At 40.8% G+C, this 24,144-nt stretch overlaps 1 protein-coding gene across 1 annotated transcript in view; it reads left to right on the top strand.

Moving 5' to 3' along the window:
- The first annotated feature begins 1,369 nt into the window (after positions 1 to 1,369).
- Positions 1,370 to 24,144, top strand: part of LOC118233009 (zinc finger protein ZFPM2-like) — an 84,610-nt gene continuing 61,835 nt past the window's right edge. The window contains exons 1-2 of the mRNA XM_035428302.1: positions 1,370 to 2,343; positions 20,297 to 20,446. Coding sequence (XP_035284193.1) covers positions 2,304 to 2,343; positions 20,297 to 20,446 — 190 coding nt within the window. The 5' untranslated portion in view covers positions 1,370 to 2,303. The remainder of the gene's footprint in view (positions 2,344 to 20,296; positions 20,447 to 24,144) is intronic.

Genomic DNA, 24,144 nt, shown 5'->3' with positions numbered 1-24,144 from the left:
AGAGTATACTTCATCTCAAGACTATTGTACAATGCATGCATTTGAATTTTACTATGTATATTAAAAACCTAAAACATTCAGATATAAAAAGAATCAGACAATTATAGAAAGTGTGTAATACACAGGAAAATGTTTAGTGTTAGTAATCTATTCTTACAGTGCACATATGGTCCCTGTTGGAATTATCACTGGCCATTTTACTGTGTAGAAATAGGATGGCAAAGTGGACACAGTGGTGTGTAAGTTATTTAAAAATCAAAATTCAAAATGAGCTGGAATGTTTTCGATTCAAAGTCAAGTGGGAAAAAAACTGTAGATCATTAGAGCTGAAGCAGTGACATGTTTATTTTCAGTCCCAATTCTTTTAATAAAGTTCCTCCTCTCCGTCTTTACAGTATCCTTATTCTTTTGAAGCTTTAATTACTTGCTGTGGAGTGCAATCTGATGTACACGACTACTGACGACGCTCCTTACAAGATCCCCACGAAAAAAGAGAACTGTCAGATGTGACTTGGTGAAGATTCTCTTGATCACTGGGCCAGAGTTGATGTGTGCAAGGGGAGATCAAAAGACATCTTATAAACACTGATACAGATGCCCTCTGAGAAAAAAAGCTATTATACACATAGCCATATGGCAGATGATATGTCAAAAGAAGGGGTGACTAAATCAACTTTATGTTACTTTTCCATTTACTGCCCATCAGGGTCTAATGTTGCAATGATAAACACCATTATGATAAATTAGACACACCATTGATTTTGATAGGCAGAATGCGATTGCCTGTAAGACCTGCTAGTAACAAGCGTACACAAAAGACCCTTTTAGCACCAGAAATGTGTAGAACACAATTCCACAATTCGAATTAGTCTGTAATCACGTCTGCTTCGAACACTGGGGACATTACGCATTAGCTACGCAGTTATCAAACATCAGTAGGCTACGGTTTGGGTAATTGTAATTTCCTTGGTCTTATAATTTCGCACTGGTGTAGTATTTTGCTTCTTTCATGTTTATTTTTCTGTAAAAACTCCACAAGTCCTAACGGAAAGGCAGCACTTTTTTTTTTTAGGAAACTTTCCGTCACTACACATGACAAATGTAAGTAGAGGCAAATTACAGTTTCATAAAACTGCGTCACTGTTTAAGTGACCCTACCAACGTCTTCTTTTCAGACCTAGTCCTAAACTAATTTTTGTTTAGGCTATTCTATATCCATTTCTGTGGCATTTATATAATGACGACACGTAGAACGATAGGAGTCAAAAGTACAAAACAACTGGTCAAAACTAACATACATTAAAAAAATAAAAATAATGTATTTTAAAAATAAGTTATCAGCGTTGACGATTTGCATGTATTTGCATGGAAGTATTTCATAGGCTATATAGTACGTTCGTTTGTATAATTTATACCTCTGTGCCTGAAAGGAAAGTAACCTATACCTCCTTAATTTAGATAGTAGTTTACCAATACATTTAATTGGGAAGCAATTTGTAACAATATGCGTTTCTTGTATTTGTTACCCACGTCTGTCCGCTGAATAACTTTATTGGGAAACATTGCAAATGAAATACTGGCATAATTCGTGTTTCTAGTTGTCTTTCTATTAGAACAGTTCAGTAGTTCCCGAAACAAAAACAAGACTTATTGTTCACTATGTGTTGTTCAACTGACAGCAATAGTAGACTGCATCTTGTTACAATCGTAACAAAAACGTGAGCCATGTTAGCTACATTAAATGAGACATCTTTTAAACATACCCAAGAAGCCAGCAGAACGGTGAGAGACCGTTAACAGTGAACATCAGAATCCTTTGCATCTAGCTACCTCAGTTAATTTTGAAAAGTTGTTTTGAAGGTAAGAATGTTGCATTGAGTGACATTGATGGATCTTTCTGTGCCGTACCTAAATTTAATATGAGTAAAATATAAACAATTCAATTTCTTGTACCGTAAGAAATCTTTGTCATGGTCATTCAAGTTTTGCGGCTATGGCTACGGCACCCGGGGAGGCACAACCCTTATCTTCAAACAAAAGCGCGAAACGCTTTCACCTCTCCAGTCAATCTGCGCGGATCGCTACTCAGTGCAGCCTCATCTGGGAGAACGCCGGAGATACAACAGTGCATTAGAGAAGAAACGGTGAGGCTAAATAGACGGACTGAGAGGCGAAGACGTGTGACAGTAATTCGTTGCTTATTTTAATCTTAAACCCAAATGCATCATTCCGCGCTTGGATGAACCGCTACTTCTCTATTAGCAAGTGTAACACCTGGATCCACTGACCATCTCGGAGCAGGCATGTCCCGCAGGAAACAGAGTAACCCAAGACAAATCAAACGTAAGTTTTCCAGTGTTGTCTGTTTCTTACTTAATTGAAGGTGCTGTGATGATGTTTGTAAAACCACATTGTATACAACATTGCACTAAAACTGTATTGCACTGCCACTTCAGACTTTACTAAACATTTTTTGCAGTGTGCTCTGATATTCTGATTCCGCGTACTGCTATTCCGAAGAACTGCTATTACCTTCTTGTTATATTTACGCTTAGACATGCAAGTTTCCTGGTGCATGGCGATGCTGTACATAGAATAATACCAGGTTTTATGTAACATACAACTCTGTATTTCTGGGAGACGGACAATGGACAATATTTACGGACAAAGGGATTTTTTAAAAAGTAATTTCTTCATTAAAAAGAAAAAACTAACATGGCAATCAGCTAGAACTACCATAGTTACTGTACTACTACTACTACTACGACTACTGTTGCTGCTGTTGCTAATAATACTACTACTACTACTATTACTACTACTACTACTACTACTAATAATAATAATAATTCCTGATATGTTTTAATTTTGGCAGCAGTTATATGCCCCCCCCCCCCCCCCCCCCCAAAAAAAAAAACAGTTTCTAGATTATGACACATTCTTATGAACAATCAACTCATGTGTTTCAGAGGGCTATAATTATGTGAATAATAGGTTCTGTTTATTTGGAAGCAATTCTGTTACTGATTCCTTTAAGGAATTTTACCTGCTGTATATTTCTTAATAGAATCCCTACAGTGTTTCAGAAACACCAGTTGTTCTGAGTTCTGAGAATACACCCAATTAAGGAGAACGCATTCTAAAACAAAAGCAAAGTTTAAATTCAGCTGAATTCTTTACCCAATTTCCCAGTTGGCTGATCTCTAAAGCATTGGTACCTACATATGATTATTCCGTTCCATCAAATCAGGAAATTTGTGTATTTGCAGTACAGTATCTTGTTTCAGACATGCATTGCTCCGTAATGTCTTTACTGGGCAGTAGTTCATTGAGATATTGTTTGCTTGTCTGAACTTCAACAGTTCCATTTATTTGCGTTTTTGCTGACCCAGTCTTGCGCAAGCTCGTACTGATTTAATGGATACTGGGCTTTGTTTCTGAAATCAAAAGGTCTATGGGCCCCTGGGGCTTTGTGTGTGCCCTGTATGTGTGTCTTGTCAATTGATTATATAGTAGTTTGTGTAGACAGGAAACAATTCATTAATCCTTTAACTGTCAGTTTTCTTTTCATTTTCGTTTCTTCTATATTGTGACAGTAATTCATTGCTGCTGTAGAATTGTGTCCATATACTGTACGTGATCAGAACAGTAACATTAAATATAAGAAACAGTGTATAATCTTAAACAACTGTATAGTTACCGTATACTTAGCAATTATTGCTTTATTCTCGCTGAATACCTTTAAACATTTTTGTTAATAGTTATTTAGGGTATTATGAAAGGTGAATGATGCTGCCAAAAATGAAAGCGCTTCATTCATTTCAAGCTGTTAGGAATGAAGCAGATTTTTTAACTGTACGTGCAGTAAGAAGCTGCTTATATAGCCACAGCATTTGTTTTCCTTAACTGAGTTTGTGTTGTATTTGGGCTTGGAAATCAGAGGTTGTGTCCATGTGCAAGACATAGGATTAAATTAAACATTGCTGTAACACATATTGTGTACCAGAGAGCACATGGACGGTGGAATCCTGATGAATGTGCCAATATGATGACGATGATGATCAAAACAATTTTCAGTGTATGGAAATTGTTATACTGTACAGTAATTACATCGTAATTGTTTCTATAAGCAGGCTGTCTTTATTTCTACCTTTCTTAGTGGCTGTGGCTTAGGAACACTGCATTTCTTGAAATCTTGGATTTTGGGCGATATAATTTTTTGAAATATTTAAATAATAAATAATCCACATTGACAATGCTGGGGCAAGGGTATCGGAGTATAATAAATATTTGTTATTTTATAATAATGGCATTGTTTCTGATTGTAGTAAAAAAAAAACATAGCCTTAGAACAAAAAAATGAATGTACAAAACACTTGGAACTTGTGGATTCAGTGCTTGTCCAGTGTCGAGTGAAAATCTTCTTTGTTTGGTTTTTAAGAAAGGTCTCTGGGTCTGGCTGCTTCACGCCACAGTTAAAAAAAGTGTGTGAAGACAGGGCACAGGAAGTCAGTGCAGAAAGGAAAAGTCAGTCTGAGAGGACAGGCAGGTCACCAGACGCAGTCTTACCCTAGCGCACATCGCCTGGCTATCTGAAATAGCGGTCTGTGCCATATTTTAATATTTTGCGTACTCTTTCCCCCTCCGGGTTCCCTCTGTGTGGGAATGCAAAGGCAGGGCTGAAAGAACGCCATTAATTTGGTCTGATGACTGAGGAGATAAGGACAGATAAAGAGGAGGATAAACAGAGAAGATATACTGTCAAAAACCAGATTATTGCCGTTAAATTCTCAGCCCAGCAGTCTGCAGTAGCCTGATAATTCCCCCTCTTTTTCCATCACTTTGGATGATAAGGCAAAAAATAGTCACTCTGTGCCCCTTGATTAGTCTGCCTGGATATCCTGATAATGCAGTCATATATTATGTGTTTTGCACCTGGTATTCTCTCTCTCTCTCTCTCTCTCTCTCTCTCAGTCTGTCTGCTCCTCTCTCTCTCTGTCTCTCTCTCTCTCACACTGTCTCTCTCTCTCTGTATGAGAATATTCATTCGTAAATAATCCCCCCCCCCCCCAAAAAAAAAAAAAAACCAGGTGCACTTCTGTTGTACGCGTTTGATGCCTAAATATAGGTGTTATGTATGGGTCTACTTATCAATGCTATCAGCCCATCTCCTGGAGCCTTGTTGCTGTTGTTCTTGGCCTTATCACCTTCTACCAATATGCCAATAAATTTCCCAGACCGTTAGCCGTATCGCATCTGGGGTGCTGAAGCCACACCAGGAATTATTGGAAATTTCGGATGCTCTCCGTATTGGGATTAGCGAGCGTTAGCGTGTGCTTTGTTCCACCCCCCCCCCACTCACATATTTCTTGTTGGTGTTGCCCATGATTTACCTGTGCTGTGCTGGGAAGATATTGTGTGGTGTTTAACACGTCAGGAAGTCATAAAATAGCTGGTGTGAAACAGGGTCTTCAAAGTGGTTCCTGTGTACAGCCTGTCACACACAGCCCCATTGATGAATTCCCACAACTATTATTACATGGCTATATTTTTGGAAAGGGGGCTGGGCACATTTTTATTCAGCACAAAGCTAAAAGATATATTTTAGTTTTTTTACATCAGCATAATATCAATATAGAGAGTAGGCCCACAGGTATGTTGTTGAGGGTATGTCTAATTAAAAATTGTATGAATGTTTCATTTAAGAGTTTCTTGAATTCTTTGTTTTCATTTTAATAATCTTGGAATTTTCTTGTTCAATTTCTCAGAGAGAAGGCGTTTTAATTAGAGAAAACCTTTGATATACTCTGTGTATTGGAAATTTATCTTTTCCCTGTCTACAGAGATTCTGAATCTTACATAAGATTACATTTTATAATCTGCCTCGTTCTGTTTTCAGGATTAAAAATGTATTCTTTCATACACATAGATAAACAATTTAAAGCTCTTTGTAAATTATATCATGTTGACTGCAAAAACTCTCTTCCTTCCACTGTGACTTCACTTTCTTGTTTCTCATAACTCTCTCAAGCTGTGTGCATCCACTGTGTATGTTATGAATGCAGATAGTCACGCCCCTCTCTTCAAGCTGTTTTCTGGTAGGAGGAAAGGCTGGTTCAGCCAGCTGTTTGGGAGTGCTTTAGCTACAGAATCTAATGTAAAGCAGTAAATTAGTGTTAGGGCTTGTATTGTTTCTATCAAGATGACTGGCCTAAGAGACTGAAGTTAATTTTTAGGGCCTACTTGTTTTACCTCAGTATAATGAAAGTCTTTCGTGTTCTGTTTTTCCTCATGCTGAAATGAAATGAAAAGTACAGTATCAAGTGTCAATTGGTTTTCTCAAGAAAATGAACTTTCTTAATGTGGTTATAGTTCATTAAGTTGTCCTGTGCTGCAGCAATGTAATGCACTGTAATGTAGAGGCAGACAGCTCTTAATAAGAGGCAGACAGCTCATAATATTTATTTCCAGAACAGGGACATACACTTGTCCTTAAACTGTACTTGGTTTATGACAGTGTCTTAGCGGTGCCATGACAGGGGAAGGAGATGGCAACTCGCATAAGCAAACAGAAACCGCTAAAAATAGTAAATTCCTCATATTATTAATTCTGAAATTGTGTCATTAAGTCGAACCCCCAAAACTGTCAGCTTGCAGTTCATCAGACGCCTAACGTCAAATGCATATTTAAAGAAGTTGTTGAAGGCACAAACATTCAGACAGGCACTGATACGGTTCCTTCTTAACAAACAGTGTCGAAAAGGCAGTGATTAATGTATTATTACTGATCAAGAGAGCTGCTTGAGAAGGGCTCTGTTGATCTGATAATGTTTAGGCCAGACTCTCAGCAGGGATTATTTGTGGATGTAAGGAGAGGAGCAAAGCCGCACTTTTGATTCCTTCTGGATTAGCACAAAAGACGGCAGACACCGCCGTCGTGGGATCGGTGGTAAAAGGCAACGCGGAGGATTAAAGAGCAGGCCTTTCAGTTTAATTTGTACATCAGCACATCCATGGCCAAACAGCATAACAGTGGAAAATTACTGATGACAGAACTCCAGAACTGAACTGAAGTCATAATTTGGACCCATTTTTAATGCGGTACAGATTTGAAATATATACTTCCAAATATATACTGTTAAAAAGAGCACATTTTGAGTTTGCACCTGAAAGCTGATAATTCTGTCAGGTGGATCATTATGGATTATTAATTCATAACCATTTGACAGTTGTAAATGCAAAAATTACTGTGGCACATCCTGAGAGTTTCAGTGCTCGATCATAGTTCTAGCCCAATTTCATTGCTTTAGTACTCTCTGTTCATTCACACTAGCATCATGTACCCCAGAATGCATGTAGCCCGTTGGGTTCTGGGGAGAGATTACACAGTCAAACGTCCAGTGCACAATAAACTCTACTGTAGTGCTTTCAACTCTAATAGAAAACATATGGTCCCTTTTAGATTTAAATAAACCCCACTGCGCTGAGAACTCTGACAGTTGTACTTTGTATGTTATTGCCTCATTGTATTTGTCTGTGGGCAACTGTAAAATGATTGGATTTGAATGATACATGACAAAACAATTGCCTATGTGACAAGAAGCTGATATGATATGATATGACGTGGAAGTGTAGCAGATTTATCAACTCTATCTGTGCCTCTGCCTATATGTACATTGTTCTATATGTTTTAATTGTTCATTATTCAATTTTTCCTATTATTGGTGATTATTGTGTGTTACAATGTGTTATTGCGTGTTATAATGGTGGCTTGGTCGTCAGTATAGACAGTAACTGAAACTTACTGAAACATACTGTTTGTACACAGTATGCATTATGTATCAAAGAAGAAGCATGTCCGTGTTATTGTGTTAAAGAATTTGACTGAATGGCACTTTGTGTACTTTCGCGTACAGTTCAATCATCATTTGGTTCCTGAGTAGTCATTTGATTCCGTTAGTATCTCTCCAGATCAGGAGTTTGCAATCACCAATCTCAGAAGAGACCCCTTTGTCCCCGTATTGTCTGAGCGTAGTGTCCATCGGCTCGACACACATGACCATCTTCAAGTTTCTTCAGCATGTGAACCCAGGATAACAACGGGGTCAGTTGATAAGGGAAGAAGATAGCAGCTGATTGATTGATGTCTGGCTTTGCCTCCATCACAAACAGCTGACAGATGGCCAGCAGGGATCAGATGACTCCACTCCTCAGACTGAGGAGGAGTGATGGTATGCAAATCTGAAGGACAAAAAAGGTCATTGTCTTCTATGTCTATGTGTTCTGTGTCTATGTCTCTCTCTCTCTCTCTCCCTCTCTCTCACACTCCCTCTATCTCTCTCTCTCTTTCTCTCTGTCTCTCTCTTTCCTTCTGTCTCTCTCTCTATCTCTCTCTCTCTCTTGGTTTTGTCTTTGGTGCATACCAGGGGTGGACACCACTTGTAAAATATTCTCAATTTTTTAATTGGGAAAAACCAACCAGGGCTTTGAACTTTGTTTGCAAAACAACTTCATCTGTCCTCTGTCTAAGTGATGTATATCATGGTGTGAGAATGTGCCTGCTTCTTCATGGCTTAATTGGCTCCTCCCCCAAGCTTACTGCGATACAGAGTGATGCAGAGTGTCTCAACCCATCGCTGAAATCTGGAAACTCTTGCTCCCGAGCTGGGTTCTGATCCAAACCCTCCCAGCGGGGGTCTGGGACGCGACCCAAATCCCTCCGGATGGCACGAATGCCTGGGCTCACGGATGCCCTTGGTTGTGTGTGTGTGTCCAGGACTCCTGCTGGCTCTCAGCGGGGGAATTTGTTGGAGGTCTTTGGACCGAGGGACCTGCAGGCCCTGCCCACAGCTCCAGGCCCTCCCCCTGCTTGGCTGTGAGGAGCAGGGCTGGCTGGCTCTGCTTAGCTTCTGTTCCTTCTTCTGAAGATAAGACATCAATAAATGTCCAGTTTCATTCTAGCCTGAACACACATTTCGCTCAGCTTTGAGCACATGATATGTTTTGAGTCATTAACAATTTATAATGCAATATAATATAAGAAGAATTTATAATGCAAAAGATAATTTAAAAAAATACTCATTCAAAAATAGAATCTGGGCCAGGATTGGCTAGGTAGGCTAGTATTGGATGGGTTCAACTTACCATGCATGCATGAGATTTTGTCCATATGCAAGGCACAAAAGAGGACACAATTTTGAGAATGTGATCATTTTGGTGGTTGTTGAAATGCAATCTAAAAAGGATATCCAATTCCAGCGTGAGTTCTGTGTTATCTACAAAGAGGGTATTCATGGGAGACTACACGATTCAGAGAAAAGAATCGTGATATTTCGAGAGCTTATTACACATATCAGTTTTCTATTAGATTTCTGCCCTCATTCTGTAATACAAATGTTTCACTGCCTCTATGACAATCAGCCTGCAAAAAGGGTGCTGAGATTTTTATTCTTCTCTCCATGCTGATCTCATGAAATATTCTTTTACATAAGGATGCCATGAAAGTCATCCATCATGTATGTGGAGTGGGCTCTTTAAGTATTTATCGGGTAGATTTTGAGGCTGACATTTTGTGACTTCAGATCACATAATTGCTTGGTGCTGCTTTGAGAATCAGAGCCATCCGAAATCTAGGGTGTTGCTTTTTTTTGTACAATGACACTTAAGGACCTGTCCTCAAGCAACGCTGTCCTCACATCTGCACCTCAAAGGAATGACCCTGTCATCGCATGGTCCTAAGTTTTGATATGAACATTCTACCACCTTGCTGTAATTTGGAGTTAAGATCTGTACATGCTATGCGTCGTGACTGTCGTTCTGTGAAGTCATTGGAGGTGGACCTCTGGGCCTATTAGCTGTGTGTTGTGTTTGGGCATGTTACACAAAATGCTGCATTTCTGCTGTGTGATTTTGTGCCTGTGCCTCTGGTGCCCATCAGGGATATGATACATCTCCAGCATGGGTTCTGTCCTGCCGGTGTTAGCAGCCTAAGTGCTAGCAATGTGTGTCCACTGTGTCCATTTAGCAGCTACATATGTGTCTTCTCTGTGCTCTGTCCAAACTACCTCTGACTCTGTCTGAAATTCTGACTGAGCCTTAACTTACATTAAATTATCTTGTCATTACAAGTAGGAATCAGTAGTTACCAATCACATTCCAAAGAGTACACAACTATAATAAGAATCATATAATCATAGCTAATTTGATATGATCATTTATCAAATTATAGTGATAACCACTAATAGATGTATCTTTTTATTTGCCCATTCCTCATCTGCGTAAACATCTCTGTCAGGCTTGCATCAAAACCTGATATTCTACAGATGTTGTTTCTCACTTCCTGGCATTGACGGGTATTCAGTCTGTCTTGAGATATTGTATTTATCAAATATGTAGCAGACATGGGCCATAATCCTCTTTGGAGTCGTACAGTCCCTGTCAGATTCAGAAACTGTGATCAGAGTTGTAACAGCGAGTCTCAACAGCACAACAGGTTCTGACAGTTTCACAGATCTGCTTTAACAGGGGACAATGCTGTAATAGTGTTAGACATCCCGCTCATCCTCTATATCTGAAGTAGAGAAATCGTACTGTGGCAGATAATCCACACAATTCATGGTTATTTGTTTGCTGTAGGTGCAGCTTTTATTGGTAACACAAGATACAGAAAGATGAGTAAAACAAACTGTAACATCTTACTATTCTTTTGCTAAAACATCATTTATTTTCCTTTATTTGACCAGGTAGGTCAACTCAGAAGTGAGAGATCTTGTAATTAAGGGCGCAAACACGAACAAAAAACCAACAAGAAGACATAATTTAAAGTAGTTATTTAAAGCACTTATTAATCTTTGTTAAATATGAAGAATTCCTCTACCTCAGTATGTTGGACCTGATCTCATGGGGCTTGAACTGGGTTACTGCTTGTACCTTGAATTGGGTTACTGCGTGAACCTTGAATTGGGTTACTGCTTGAACCTTGAATTGGGTTACTGCTTGAATCTTGAATTGGGTCACTGCTGGTAGAATCAAGGTGTTAAAAGTAACAGTGTCCAAAATTGGCAATTGTGAAATCGCTGAGCTATGAAGGAGGGTTTCATACCTTTTGTGTGTTCCACTTATCTTTTGTTTTTATTATCATTTTCAATGTCCCAATCTGTTCCTCTATTTCAGTTTCTTTTTCTTCTTTTTGATAGCCATTTAGATTGGAGCTTCGTTAAAGCCCTCAGACAAAGGTGTGCTTTCTAATTAATGGAAGCCGCATCAAGGCCCCCTGCAGCCCTTTCTGTTCTGTCAGATTTGCAGGGGGAGGATGTATCGGTATCTTAATTGATGGGGGAAAAAACCAAAAGCATGAAAAGGCTGCTTGTGGGTTTTTTATTCTATTCTAGAGCGTAAAAACACAAGAGTGAAGTGGAATGCAATACTCCAGTAGCCATAGAAATGAAATGAAGGGCTGATTAAAAAAAAAAAGAAAAAAAGGCACCAAATGCCCTTGCAGGGTAGGGAGGAAGTGCGCTGTCATTATTGGTGAGACAATGAGCAAACGATCTTGGAGGAAATCAAGTTGCCAGAATGTTTCCATTTGCATGTATTAGCCATTAGCGTAACGAGGAGAAGTGACATCGGGCCCGGAACCCGCGTGCCTGCGTGGATTGATAACTGCGCCCCATCTGCGAGCGGTCTCGCCGGAAAAATTATGCCGGGGCGTCGGCAGCGTCCCCTTTTGTGACGGCGGCCTCGGACAAACCCGCGGCTCGAGCCCGAAGCCCTGCTATCACTCTCTGACGGATGCAGGAAAAGCCCAGGGAGTCATTGTCTCCAAGCTGTCCCGGAAAAGGCTGAGAGGATATGAGGGATGTACCGTGCGGCTGGAGCCAGACCTAGAGTTGACTCCGCGGATGGAAAAAAAAAAAGCTGACAAATCTGTCTGTCTCCTCTGACCTTCTGCGCACGTCCAGGACACCATACGCTCGTATCTCTGCACTCCAGAATATTTTACAGTCCCACATGGGCACGCCGAGCCAAACTCCAGAGCCGTCTGATAGGCTCTGGCCGTGATTCACCGCGTCTGACTCTTAATTGCGATAGTGACTCCCGATGTGCTAGTTTATTGCTCTCTTACGCTGAATTATTCAATCAGAAGTCTTTGTATTACCAATACCAAGCCTTGTTGGTCATTGCATAGCATCATTTTTGCTGATGGGCATTTAGCTGTAACTGAAATGATGTGGAGACAGTTTTGACTAAGGCCATGTGGTCAGGAAGTGAGGAGGAGGTGGGACAGCATTAATGTGGTGTCATGCATTGTTCATGGAAAAAGTGTCCTGTCTGGATAGTAAAGTACAGATACACCCACTTCAGTCAGCTTCTGGAAGCAGCAAAGTATGGGATAATGGTGCATTTCTAAGGAGATTATGTCTATAGCGGGTTTCATTCACAGTCATCTGCATTCTCTGCCAAACTGAAAACAGCCCTTGCTGCTGGTGCTGAGCAGAAACCGGCAGATACCAGAGGTGATACGCGCTTATGAGGTGAGGCGGCCTGGATTAGTCCGGGATGACATCACTTAGCAGCGCAGATGCTCCTACCCCGCCACCCAGGTGTGTCGCAGTCGACTGAGACCGTCAGGGTCATGGGACCTTCTGTCTCCTGGCAACCACGCTAATTCAGCAGTACTCCAAAACTAATCAACAGCACACCAATGAAATATAGCCCTGTTCATCATCGACAGATCCAGTACATGCGTGTTTTTTACTTTTTTTTGGGCGTTTGTGGAAAAACGTATCTAAACTGTCAGCGGTGTGAAGGGACCCTCGGTGGGGCGGGCCTCGCTCTTCTCCTGAGACGGGCTGGCGCCGAGGTCCCATAAAGCGTGTGAATATTAAACGGCTTCTCCCGCGAATGTGATTTGCGCGTATCGTGCTCCCGCAGTCGCGAGCTTCCGAGCCAAAGAGAAGAGGCGAGAGAGAGAGAGAGAGAGAGAGAGAGAGAGGGAGAGAGAGAGAGAGAGAGAGAGAGAGAGAGGGAGAGAGAGAAGAGGGGCGCATATGGGTTGGTGGTGATGTATTCCTTCTCTGACCCAGTTTAAATCCGCCGCAGACACCCGAGCGTAGCCCGCCGTCTGTGGCGGGCAGGTGCGAGCGGCGCTCCTGCCGTAATGCGGAAAATTAAAACGTAACGATCGCGGCTCTCCGTAATGATGCGTTGTTAAATATAATAATCACGGCATCCTGTAATGATGTGTCATTAAATGTAATAATCGCGGCGTTCTGTAAGGGAGCGTTAAATAATTTGGGCTACGCTTCCAATGCCAGGGTCCCTCACAGGAACGCCGTCTGGAACAAAGATTCCCATCGCAGGGGACCCAAGCCAAGATATAATTATGCCTGCCCAGCCTTCGTTGGCAGTTGTTTCCATAAAACAGGGGACGAAAGGATTCCTTGTAACGTAGATAACATTTATCAAATGAGAAGTTGTATCGTTTGCGTCTTTATGTTCTCAGTGTACCTTTTTGTCAGATCTTCTGTCAATAAATACATATTTTGGAAGTCGCAGACATTAACTTAAGTAATTAATTTTAAGTAATTTGAAGAAAACTTTTTATTTTAGAAACATAGCATTTTACAAATTAGAACATGAAGCACATTGTTGGGTGTGATGTTTTGCTCCTTTTTATACCTTGTCTTTAATTTGCCTCACCTTAAAAAGTAAAAAGGTAGAACAGGAAGGCCCTGTGTTATAGTGTTAATACATATATATGCACATTACTCATTATAGATATGGAAAACATTTAAGTTCACTCCTTCAAGTAGTTATGATCCTTGCTGCTTCTGTCATCTGTTTGCTGTCTGTGGAGAAGAAACTTTGGTCTTTCCACCAATGTGGAATTACCACTGGGAGAATTCTAATCTGTGAGCAATACCCTAAGCAAAGCCAGGTCAAGAGTGCAATAAAGGAAAAGTGGCTTTCTCCATCTAAAGGACAGCACTTTGAATGTCATCTGACAATTTTCTTTTAATTAGAACTCATTTGCAGAAAGATGCCCACCAGCTAATCTATAAGGGGATAATGAGCTTCTATTTTCTTTACTTTTAATTAAAAAGCAGAAAAGATTGAGCTGTTCCATGAAGAATCGTTTTTTTTAAATGCCCATCAGACGTCACACCTCGTTATCGCAATTGTAATATTTAGATGTTAGCTGCAGTTCAGAGTCCTCTGTATCCTTAGTGTAATGACACAGATTAGTTTGTATTTTATTTTTGGAGGGTATTAATAATTTGTTCTATCTGGAGAAGAAATTTCAAACCGGGGTTTGCTTTTAACACTTCTTGTTGAAGTCAATATATTCATTTAATAGATTTTTACTTAGTTTATATCTCTGCTATGGGCTTTTGAATAGACCATGTTATAACTACCACAAGAAACCATAACCCTGGTGGGATACTGACTATCCCTACTAGAGGGGACATTACAGTAACTTCACAAGTTAAAGTTTATTTAAACTGTACTGAAACTGTGAGATACAGGCCTTGATTCAATAAAAATCAGTCCTTCTTTGGGAACACTTTTTGGCAGGCTGCGGAATTAAATTGCAATGAAGTAAAGTAAAGAGATGTTTTTATTTATTTGAGTCAAAGTCAGGGATGAATATTTGAATCCAGGCCATAAAGCCATAAGAAGTAAGCAAGTCAGGCTGTGCAGTGAGATGTAGGCATCGTAAGGAGGATATAGTCACCTCATTGGTTTAAATTGTTGTTTGGGTTGCGTTTGTGGGATCAGCAGCGCAGCCAGTCTTCATCATCAGTTGGCGGCCATGTTGTCTTCAGGAGAGATGGCAGCTTTCCTAAGAGGAGGATTGAATCCATCAGTGTCAGATTAACTGTCCTCTTTTGAATTAAATGTAAAGCCTTTTTGTATTTTGCAAACATTTGAAACATTTTGTGTATTGTTTATTTTAAGTGGCATTTCTAATCACTGGAATTACATTGCCTAGCAACAGGAAAAACCAAGTTAGCTAAACAATATGCCTCTGCTTGTTTTCAGTCTCAGATACTGTAGCTACTCTAAGGATCACATCAGTGAAATTCCCTCCACTGCTTCCGCCATTTCCAGACATAATATTTGTCAAAAGGCTAAAGCCTACAAATTAGACGTGTTCTTCAACAGAATATACTCAACACCATCAGATTAGACTTGGTCACTGTATATATAACTTTCAAATATCTTCAATGTAGAGTGTATTCAGGAATGAATAATTTCAAATACAGTTGCTGTGCTCACTGAATGCCCTTGTAATACGCTAAACTGTAAGAAGAGCAGAAATTACTGACGTGTTGTCGTGGTGATCATGGTTTATATTATGGGATGGCTCTCTTATGACAGGACAGTCAGTATAAACCTAGGCTCCCTCAAACAGCTTTGTGTGTGTGTGTGTGTGTGTGTGTGTGTGTCGGGGGGATATGTGTGTGAGTGTGTGTGAATATGCTGTCAGAAACTATGTACTGGGAGTGTGCAGTGGTGGAATACAAAGGTCTTCATCTCACCAAGAGTAAAGTGGGATTAAATTGCCCTTAATCCCACTACAGAATGGTTGCAGACTGGTCTCTGGCTTGCTGTGAAGTCGTCAGAGAAGTATACACATTTATATAATATCAAAATTAAATTTTTTTTCAATATTATATAACCCCAAATGGAATGCACTCTATCAGTGTAATATGTACTCTATCAGAGTTTAATTAATGCTGAGTACTTTTCTGTGCACAGGCTTCAAAGGCAGCCTTACAGGCATAGGTGAGGTGACTTTGCAGTGACTTGAAAGACGCAATTAGTGATTTGAAATTTTGGTGAAAAAAGGTTAAATTGTTGTAAAAATATCTTTTTTTGAGAAGAAGGTCCCCTGTAATTGAGGAGCCCTGCACTACAGGTTATAGGCAACACCATGTGCTTGCGCTCAGTCTCAGGTGCTGAATTTTGTTTTCTCATCCCCTAGGCCTGTCCATGTGCGCCACCGACAAGCGGATTAAAATATGACATATAGGTGGGAGCAGAACAATTTCCACACTCGCGGAGATTTGCTGCTTTGTTCGATCAGATTCAATTACCTCACCTCTAATTAGGAAGCATAAAGCAGGCCCAGTCTGCGATCCGGGCGCGGCACTCTGCAGCCGGCTGATAATGCCTGGCGTCCCTATCGGAGCCCAACCAAAGCCTCCCCGTGTCGCACAGGGGGGAAGAGCGAGCCATGAAATTAAATGTCGCTCAAGTCAGGCCCTTATGTGTTTTGTGGTTTCCTCATTTAAAAAAAAAAATCCTTTCAAAGTGCTTTTTTTTTAGAAAGGAGGCGGTCATTAGGTATGGCTCATGAGTCGAGCCAGTCGGTGACGGGATCGTGCTTGGCGCGATAATTCTGAATGTCTCAAATGGCTGTGTCCACAAATGGATGGTTTTAGAAGTAAATGTTAAAAGGTGACTCACCGGGGCCTTTGAAGGAGGATTTTCTCTGTGAAATCCTCCAAACCCAGTTTGTTTGTTTTTTGGCTGAACTGTGTATTTAATTTGCGAAGCCCTGCTTCTTAGCTTTCCAGAGTGGGCACATTCTGATTCAGCTAATTCTAAAGTCTCAGTACAAGCTATTGGCCCATTCTGAAATTTGATACTTTTAGTTTAATGCATGTTTCATTCATCTCATACCATTCTGTAACTTTATAGACAGGAATTATGAGAAAAGAGTTGCCATGTCCTAGCCTTGTTCTAGTGTGGACGTATGTTTTTGCATGTGTGAATTATGAAGCCAGATTTTCCACTGTGGTCCTGGGGTTTGTGTGTGTGTGTGTGTTTGTGTGTGTATGTGTGCATGCATGTGTGGTGCGCGTGTTTAACTGTAGTGCCTATGAGGCAGTTTTTCCATAATCATATCTTTATATTGTATATATGTGTGACCTGTGGTCATAGTATTTTGCCCTGACCCTTGGAGATCGTGGGCTTACTTTCCAACCAAAGACAGTGAATATGTATCTGAATGCTATTCAGTTTTACTGGGAATAACTAGAGTACTGACTCTGCTTTTTTTCAAAAGAGACCTGGCATGCCAACTTCAATAGACCTTAATATCTTCAACTCACTCTACATGTATGATACAACATTCCAGTAGCATCACGGCTGTATCATGGAGTATTTCAAATAATTTCTATGGTGTAATATTGGTGCTATATAAATCCTCTCAGCACCAGCAATGCTATTAAAGGAACACTTTTTAAAAACTAAGATATTACAGAAGGCCAAAGGGTTAGGGTTAGGGTTGTTCTTCTCGGCCCCCTTGGTTAGTCACATTGAAATGCATCCAGAATATGGGGATTTAATTGAATGTGAAGATCAGTTTAAGAATGTTTCAACAAAATATAGTAGGAAAATGGCTACTGTCCGATAAGAAATTATGGATGCGCTGTTTGAAGTGGCATTGTTATCATTGTTGCATCTGTTGTTATTTCAAGTTTCTCTAAGCAAATACTATATGATAATAAACTAAATGAAACACAATACAATAGTCACACTAACACTGGGAACTCCTAAAGATAGCATTGTGGATAGAATGGTCATTCATTTTTAGTAAATTTCATAACTATACAGATTGTTATATAGTTTCAAGAGCAGTTCACTTTGGGTTTGGACAATAATCCCAAATGGTTTATTTCAATTAGCCCATTGCTCTCACCCAAATGACAGTTTTCTTAGAGGAAATTAAGATGTTAGATAATGTTCAACATGAGTGTTTCTTGTGGTAAAAAATGGGCTGGCTGGGGGCGAGCGGTTGTCTGGCAGTCGGAGGGTTGCCGGTTCGATCCTCCGCCCTGGGCGTGTCGATGTGTCCCTGAGCAAGACACCTAACCCCTAATTGCTCCCAGTGAGCTGATTGGTACCTTGCATGGCAGCCTTTCACCGTTGGTGTGTGAGTGTGTGTGCGAATGGGTGAATGAGAGGCATCAATTGTAAAGCGCTTTGGATAAAAGCTTTGGATAAAAATGCAGTCCATTTACCATTTATGCATGAAGCCTCTATGCGTTATGTACTGCACTGTATATGCTCACTGTATGCAATGTACAATAACGCAGTAACAGTAGAATCCATATGCAATGATACAGTGTACTGTATGTGTAGTTATAGTGACTGTATTGTGTCAAGTCTCACACACACACATGTGGAGCTGCATAGATGGCCATTCTCATCCAATGCTCAGCATCAGCTGTTTCCTCTTGAGTTATTGCAGCTCTGTGTCTGAGCCCCTACTAATAGCTGCATGTTTCACGACCCGGCGTCCGACAACAGTGGCTGTGTACCGAGGAGTCACTTCAGGTTCCACGCAGCCCCTTCTCCGCTGAAAAGCAGCGAGGAGGCATCAGATAAACCCAAATTACACCACGTCCCGATTTAAAGCTTCCGTCTCACTTCAGAGGATCCATGAAAGATGGGCATTCAAATCCCCTTTTCAGGCGCGCGGGTCGGGCAGACACAGAGGGCTGATTCATTGGGCTAATGAAAAGAGCCCGGCTCTCGTGCAGCTGGAGGGCCTTTTGTAAGCGTCCCTGCGCTCGCATAAAGGAATATCAGAGAAGACGGTCAGGACCGAGTCTATGAACCAAAGAATTTTGTTTTACGGGGGGAGGAGTTCTTGTCAGGGCGACAATGAGCGATGCACCTCAGAGGAAGTTGGGAGGACACGATTGTCTGTACACAGACGCACTGTGTTTAGGCTGCAATGACACATGTATGCTCACAGGAAGTAATTCCCGTGAAAGGAAGCTCTGGGGCAGACTCGCTTTAAAAATGTTTATTTATGTCCTGGCTGGAAAAAAAATAGGCCTCTTGAAAGTAGGTGCTCAGCAAAAGGTCAACATTGTAGAGGAACCAGAGATAGGCTTACGGCTTGTAATGTCATTTTTAAATTGGCGTCTGACTGCTAATGTTCGCCCTTTCATTTTGCACTGCAAATTCCAAGAATGTGTCTGTGATTGTTGCTTCGTTCCTTCAATAAGAATCTGAAAATTTGAATCTGAACTTTCTCTCCCATTTGGAATGCCCATTCGTATTCATCAGTGCTCATTGCTCAACTCATAAAAATTAGGATTAAAATGAAAATAAGAAATCTTTTGGATTAGTCTGAGACTACAATTGTCTTTTAGATTTGCAAATACCTTTCTGAGCGAAAAAGCTGTGCAAATACCCGTAAGAGTGAAATACCGGTGTAGTACACATTTGTTATCCAAAACAAAAAGCCTGAATGATATTCATACCGTATAACTGAGCCACAAGTCCAATGTTCTACACACCACAACGTGTTCCTATTGGTAAAGTCTGTATCCAAAAGCAGGTCTCTCATCTTTACATCTATATATAACCATAAATGATGCTAAAAGATTTTTTGTTGTGCATTTCTAAACATGTTGTTTAATAGAATCTTTCAAAGTTTCTAAACAGATGTAAGCTTATTTTTACAGCTTTCAGTGGGTACTGAGATGTGTGAAGTGTCCCTGCAACAACAGGTGCTGTAGCCATGAATCTATTCAGTGAAGTAATAGAATCAAAGAAATATTGTGCTACAGGATGCTTTTGACAGGAATTGTGTGACCTTTTAGCTGGTGGCACAACCTTCAGCAGAAATGTTGTGTAAAAATCCTGAGGCTGAATGACATTTTACACATATTACCGGGACTAATATTGGCCACCGGATGTCAAGCAGCAGTCGGTCAGATAGCAGAGCCGATCATAAATATAAAGATATTTTCAGTAATCTTGGATGTGCAAATAAATCGCAGTTCTTGGGGGCAATACCCTGATACACACACTATCATAGAATTTGAGCCCTTGGATAATTTCCATAGCACAGACGAAACAGGAAAGGGTTGAGGTTTATACAGATGGGAGAACAGTGTGTTACGCACAGACAGAGGGGAGAGTGTTACACACGCGGAGAGAGAGAGAGAGAGTTCGATACACAGAGATAGAGAAGTATATTGCACACAGACAGAGAGTAGTGTGTTACACACAGACAGGGAGAGCATGACAAATGCTTTGTATTGAAGTATGTTTACATTTAGTTGTTTAAAAGTTCTAAAATTAAAGCCTTAAACGTGTGGAAATTTAAATTCGACTGCCATAATGTAGGTCAGCAGTTCTAGGACATTTACTTTCCTGTCTCACACTGAGACTGACACTGGCCCATAGTTCACTGCTGTGTTCTTCTGACCCTGCTTCCCACTAGAAAACCCTCCCTCCATCCTTCTCTCTCTCTCTCTTTTCCCAGGGCTGCTGCATAATGGACGGGAGGAGGAAAATGAGGAGTGCGTCTCGGAGAACGAGCTCGCCATCAACAAGGACTTTACCATGGAGGAGAACTGCTCTGTCGACTTTGAGCCTGAAAATGGAAAAGACCTGGAGTACTCCTCCAACCAAGGTGAGTCTTCGCCATGCCCCCAGACCCCTGTCACTGTGAATTTAGAGTGACTGCATTTATTTTCCACATCGCAATTCTGCCGCTCACCTGGCTTTAGGGTGGGTCTGTGGGTTGGCATGCAAAGCTACTGAATGCATTCCTGCAGCACACTGGTTGGGTTGAAATCTCATAATGCCCAGGCAGAGGTGTGACAAGAGTGGAAATGGCTGAGGGACGGGTCAGCTACCGAGATCACAGGCACTGTGGAAGACAATATTGACTTTGATTTTTGTTTAAGCCTGTGAAAATTGCCCACTGGTGTGGAAGCCATCTAAGAATTTTGAATCCTTGGAGGATCACTTTGGTTCTGCTCTTGAATAAAGCATTTCTCTTAGATTGTTTGAATCCATATTGAGTGGTAGGCCTACGTATCATAAAATGTAAGTCATGAAAGCTGCCAGCATACAGCTGTCCTATTAGCTAATAAATGATGATGATATGATAATGAAACAACCACACCGTTATGGCATTAAATGAGGTCTCAGTATTCCAGTACCTTGTGAAACTGGGGCCAGAGTGACCTGATGTCCGTGACCCCTAGATATTGCTTTGATGTTTTGGCTGCTTCAAACTTCACAGAATGTAAGATTTACACTTTAAACCAAGAGAGATGTCTCAAATGCTCCTATATCCTTTGTGGTGCTTTTTGGGAGAGTTATGCTTAGCTTTGAGAACAAAACTCTAAATTCTAAATTTGGTGTCAGGTTGGAATTAATCTATCTGGCTCACAGCTTCTAAATTTAGCTTTGAAACACTCTGAGCACTGTATGTATATTTATCTTAAAAAGTTTCTGAGGAAAATTCAAGACTTGGTGCTTTGGAATACAACCCCATCTGCAGTACGTCTGTTTTTCAGTTTTTTTCCTTGTCTCTCTCTCTCTATTTACCTATCTATCTATCTCTCTGTACGAATACACGTATGTTTTGCTAAAGCAATACCTTCACATTACCAATAAGGTCATAGCTAACGACAAGGCTGGTTAACCGCTGGGAAGGCTTTCGCCCAAACCCGCTGACTGCCATCAAACGGCAGTCCCTTTGAACTCCGATTCAATTACACTTTATTTGTCGTGGTCACACGCCAACATCACAGGAAGCGGTTCCGGGGGCCCGCTCGGGGTTACGGTGCGCGGGGGACGGAGCCGCGTGGCCCCCCGCGCACCCCGCCGCTTTGATTCCTCCGCCCCAGGTGTTCCCAGATTCCAGAGCCATCTGACGGGGCCACATTTTCCTCACAAATGGAGAATTTACTCTTTGAATGTCTCCTCCTTTTTTTCTTTCTTCTTATTTTCTCACTTTGAACCTGTAAACTATAAGCTGTCAGGAGTGCCCCACAGGGGAGAAATATTTAATAGAAAAAATCTTTTCATGTTTCAGTTGGGATGCAAAAAAAATGTCTTTTGTGTTTTACTCTGTTAATGGCATAAATCCACTGTACAGTTTATTTGAATGCTAATTTTGGCAGCAGTTCAGTTTAGTTTATATTGTTTTTTTATCCATTTTAACTATATCGCTATGCTTCTCAAATAGTATTTTAAAAGATGTCCACAGGTACAGTATTTATCTATACGTACAGTATGTGCCATCCATTATATTTTCAGTTTAAACCTTTGATTCTTCAACAGTCTGTACAAAATTTTAATGAACACAAAGTCGATATACAGTGCATCATGCCAATGCTGCCATGCAGACATACATGGATGCAGAATGAAGTGTGTATGATTCTCTGCTCTCAATTAAATCCAAATAATTAGATTAAAAAATAAAGCTATGGACTGGCAAAATATAATGAGTTGAATTGGATGAACATTATACAAAAATACACAGTGAAGTATCAAAAATATTGGCTCTTCTGTAATCCTGTAATCTTACCCATGTCTTACCCAAACAAGTTTCAGCATACCAGGCTGCTTTCTGACTTCCGCTGCTATCTTTGCTACAGTGTAAGCCTCTAAATCTCCCATCGCAGTTCAAAAGCTATGGACTGTGAAAGGTTGGATCTGGCTCCCGTTTATAAGAAGGCATCAGGTGTAGTCATTTGTGGCCTTGCTCCGTTACTCAAGTGCTCAACCGTGGATCTTTTAAAAAAAACTCATTTAGCTGCATGTCTGGGTGGCTTAGCGTTCCTCCACTTACAGTACACCAAAGTGGCAGTGGCATCGAAAACACGGTCCTGATCTGGAAAAGGGTAGATAACGAGGGTCTTGATGAAAGAACTCCTCCAAGTTTTGATGGCTCTGTGTAATGAATTCAGTCTCAAGATGAGTGTGGGTTTTTTTAAACACACCTGCTCATCACTCAGACTTGGAACGTGATCTTGGGTGTAACTTTCCTCAGTAGAGCTCTTTCATTACTCCTTCATCACCAGCTTAATGCCATATTTGTGTGGTCACTTGCTGGAATGGGCTTGGTATCGTTAGAAGCTTCATTTAAAGTCACAGCCTGTCGTGGGTATTAAAACACTGTAGCGGCACAAAGGAAGGCTGCTAGTTTTCATTAGCGTACAAAGCTCTCGTTAACTTTGATCGGAGCGCAGCGAAGAAGTGGATGAGTTTAAAGGCACAGAGGTCAAGAGGTCGAGTGCCACAATGTGTTGCTGGGTTTCTTGACTTTGAATCTGACTTTAAAAGGAAGAAAGAGTGCCACCGGTCACTGGCTGGGTTGCCTTAAAGACTTGGCATGGGCTTCTTGGTTGGCCTTTGGCAGCTAGCTCTTTGTCTTTGTTCTGTTCAGGAATGTGTCCTGCAGTCTCTGCATGCCCCCCCCCCCCCCACTCTATCTCTCTTTCTCTCTCTCACTCTCCTCTCTCTCAAGTGTCACCTGTTTTTACATTTGAAATATAAATCTGGTCTTACCTTAGCAAGTTTTTTTATATCATTAGAATCACAGTCCTGGGATCCAGAGTTTTGCAGAAGGAATTCTTTCTCTCCTTGGAAAAATCTGTGTGGGGAAACCCGGATATTATTTTTGTGTTTATCCATGGACATAACGATCCCATGGCTCCCATGGTTACACTTTTGAACCATTTTTACTGCATGAACCAAACCAGATACTGTCACTCTCAACATGTCATTTCTTCAGAGAACAACAGCACTTTTCAGATTAACCATCAACATTTGCCTTTTAAATTCTGCAATAGAAAACTAATACCATTGACCAAGAATAGTGTTTTATACTGACATTTATATTCTTATAAAAGTTATATTCTGACAGCTCTGTGTGAACACTAATAAAGAAAAAACTTTTTCTAGCTTTCCCAGTATCGAAAAAAGCCATGAAATGTGCTATCTGTAACATCAGAATGAATGATTTGAATTGCATAAAATGTTTATGGTTAAGGAATAAACAGGAAGTGTGCAAATTAATTGTGAAAGTATCTGAGCGTTAGAGAAGGAGCAGGAGTTCACGCCAGCAGATGATCTCAGCGCTTCAGATGAACGGAATGGAATTCTAATTCAAAGTTGACCCGGAGAAGATGGAAAATGCTAATTTGCCGAGCGATAAGGCAAATTGAGACGTCCTTTTAGCACCATTTGACTCTGTGGAGGAAATGAATCATTCATGTTTGTTAAGTATGGCAATCCCGACTGGGCCAGATCTACATGCCCTGAGCTCCAATCAGAGCAGGATAACAGCTCCTCGGACCGCAGGAAAATGGC

Source organism: Anguilla anguilla, chromosome 8 (assembly GCF_013347855.1).
Source record: "Anguilla anguilla isolate fAngAng1 chromosome 8, fAngAng1.pri, whole genome shotgun sequence".
Classification (NCBI taxonomy): Eukaryota; Metazoa; Chordata; class Actinopteri; order Anguilliformes; family Anguillidae; genus Anguilla; species Anguilla anguilla.
Note: the sequence above shows the minus strand (reverse complement) of the source record. Positions and strands in the feature narration are given on the sequence as shown.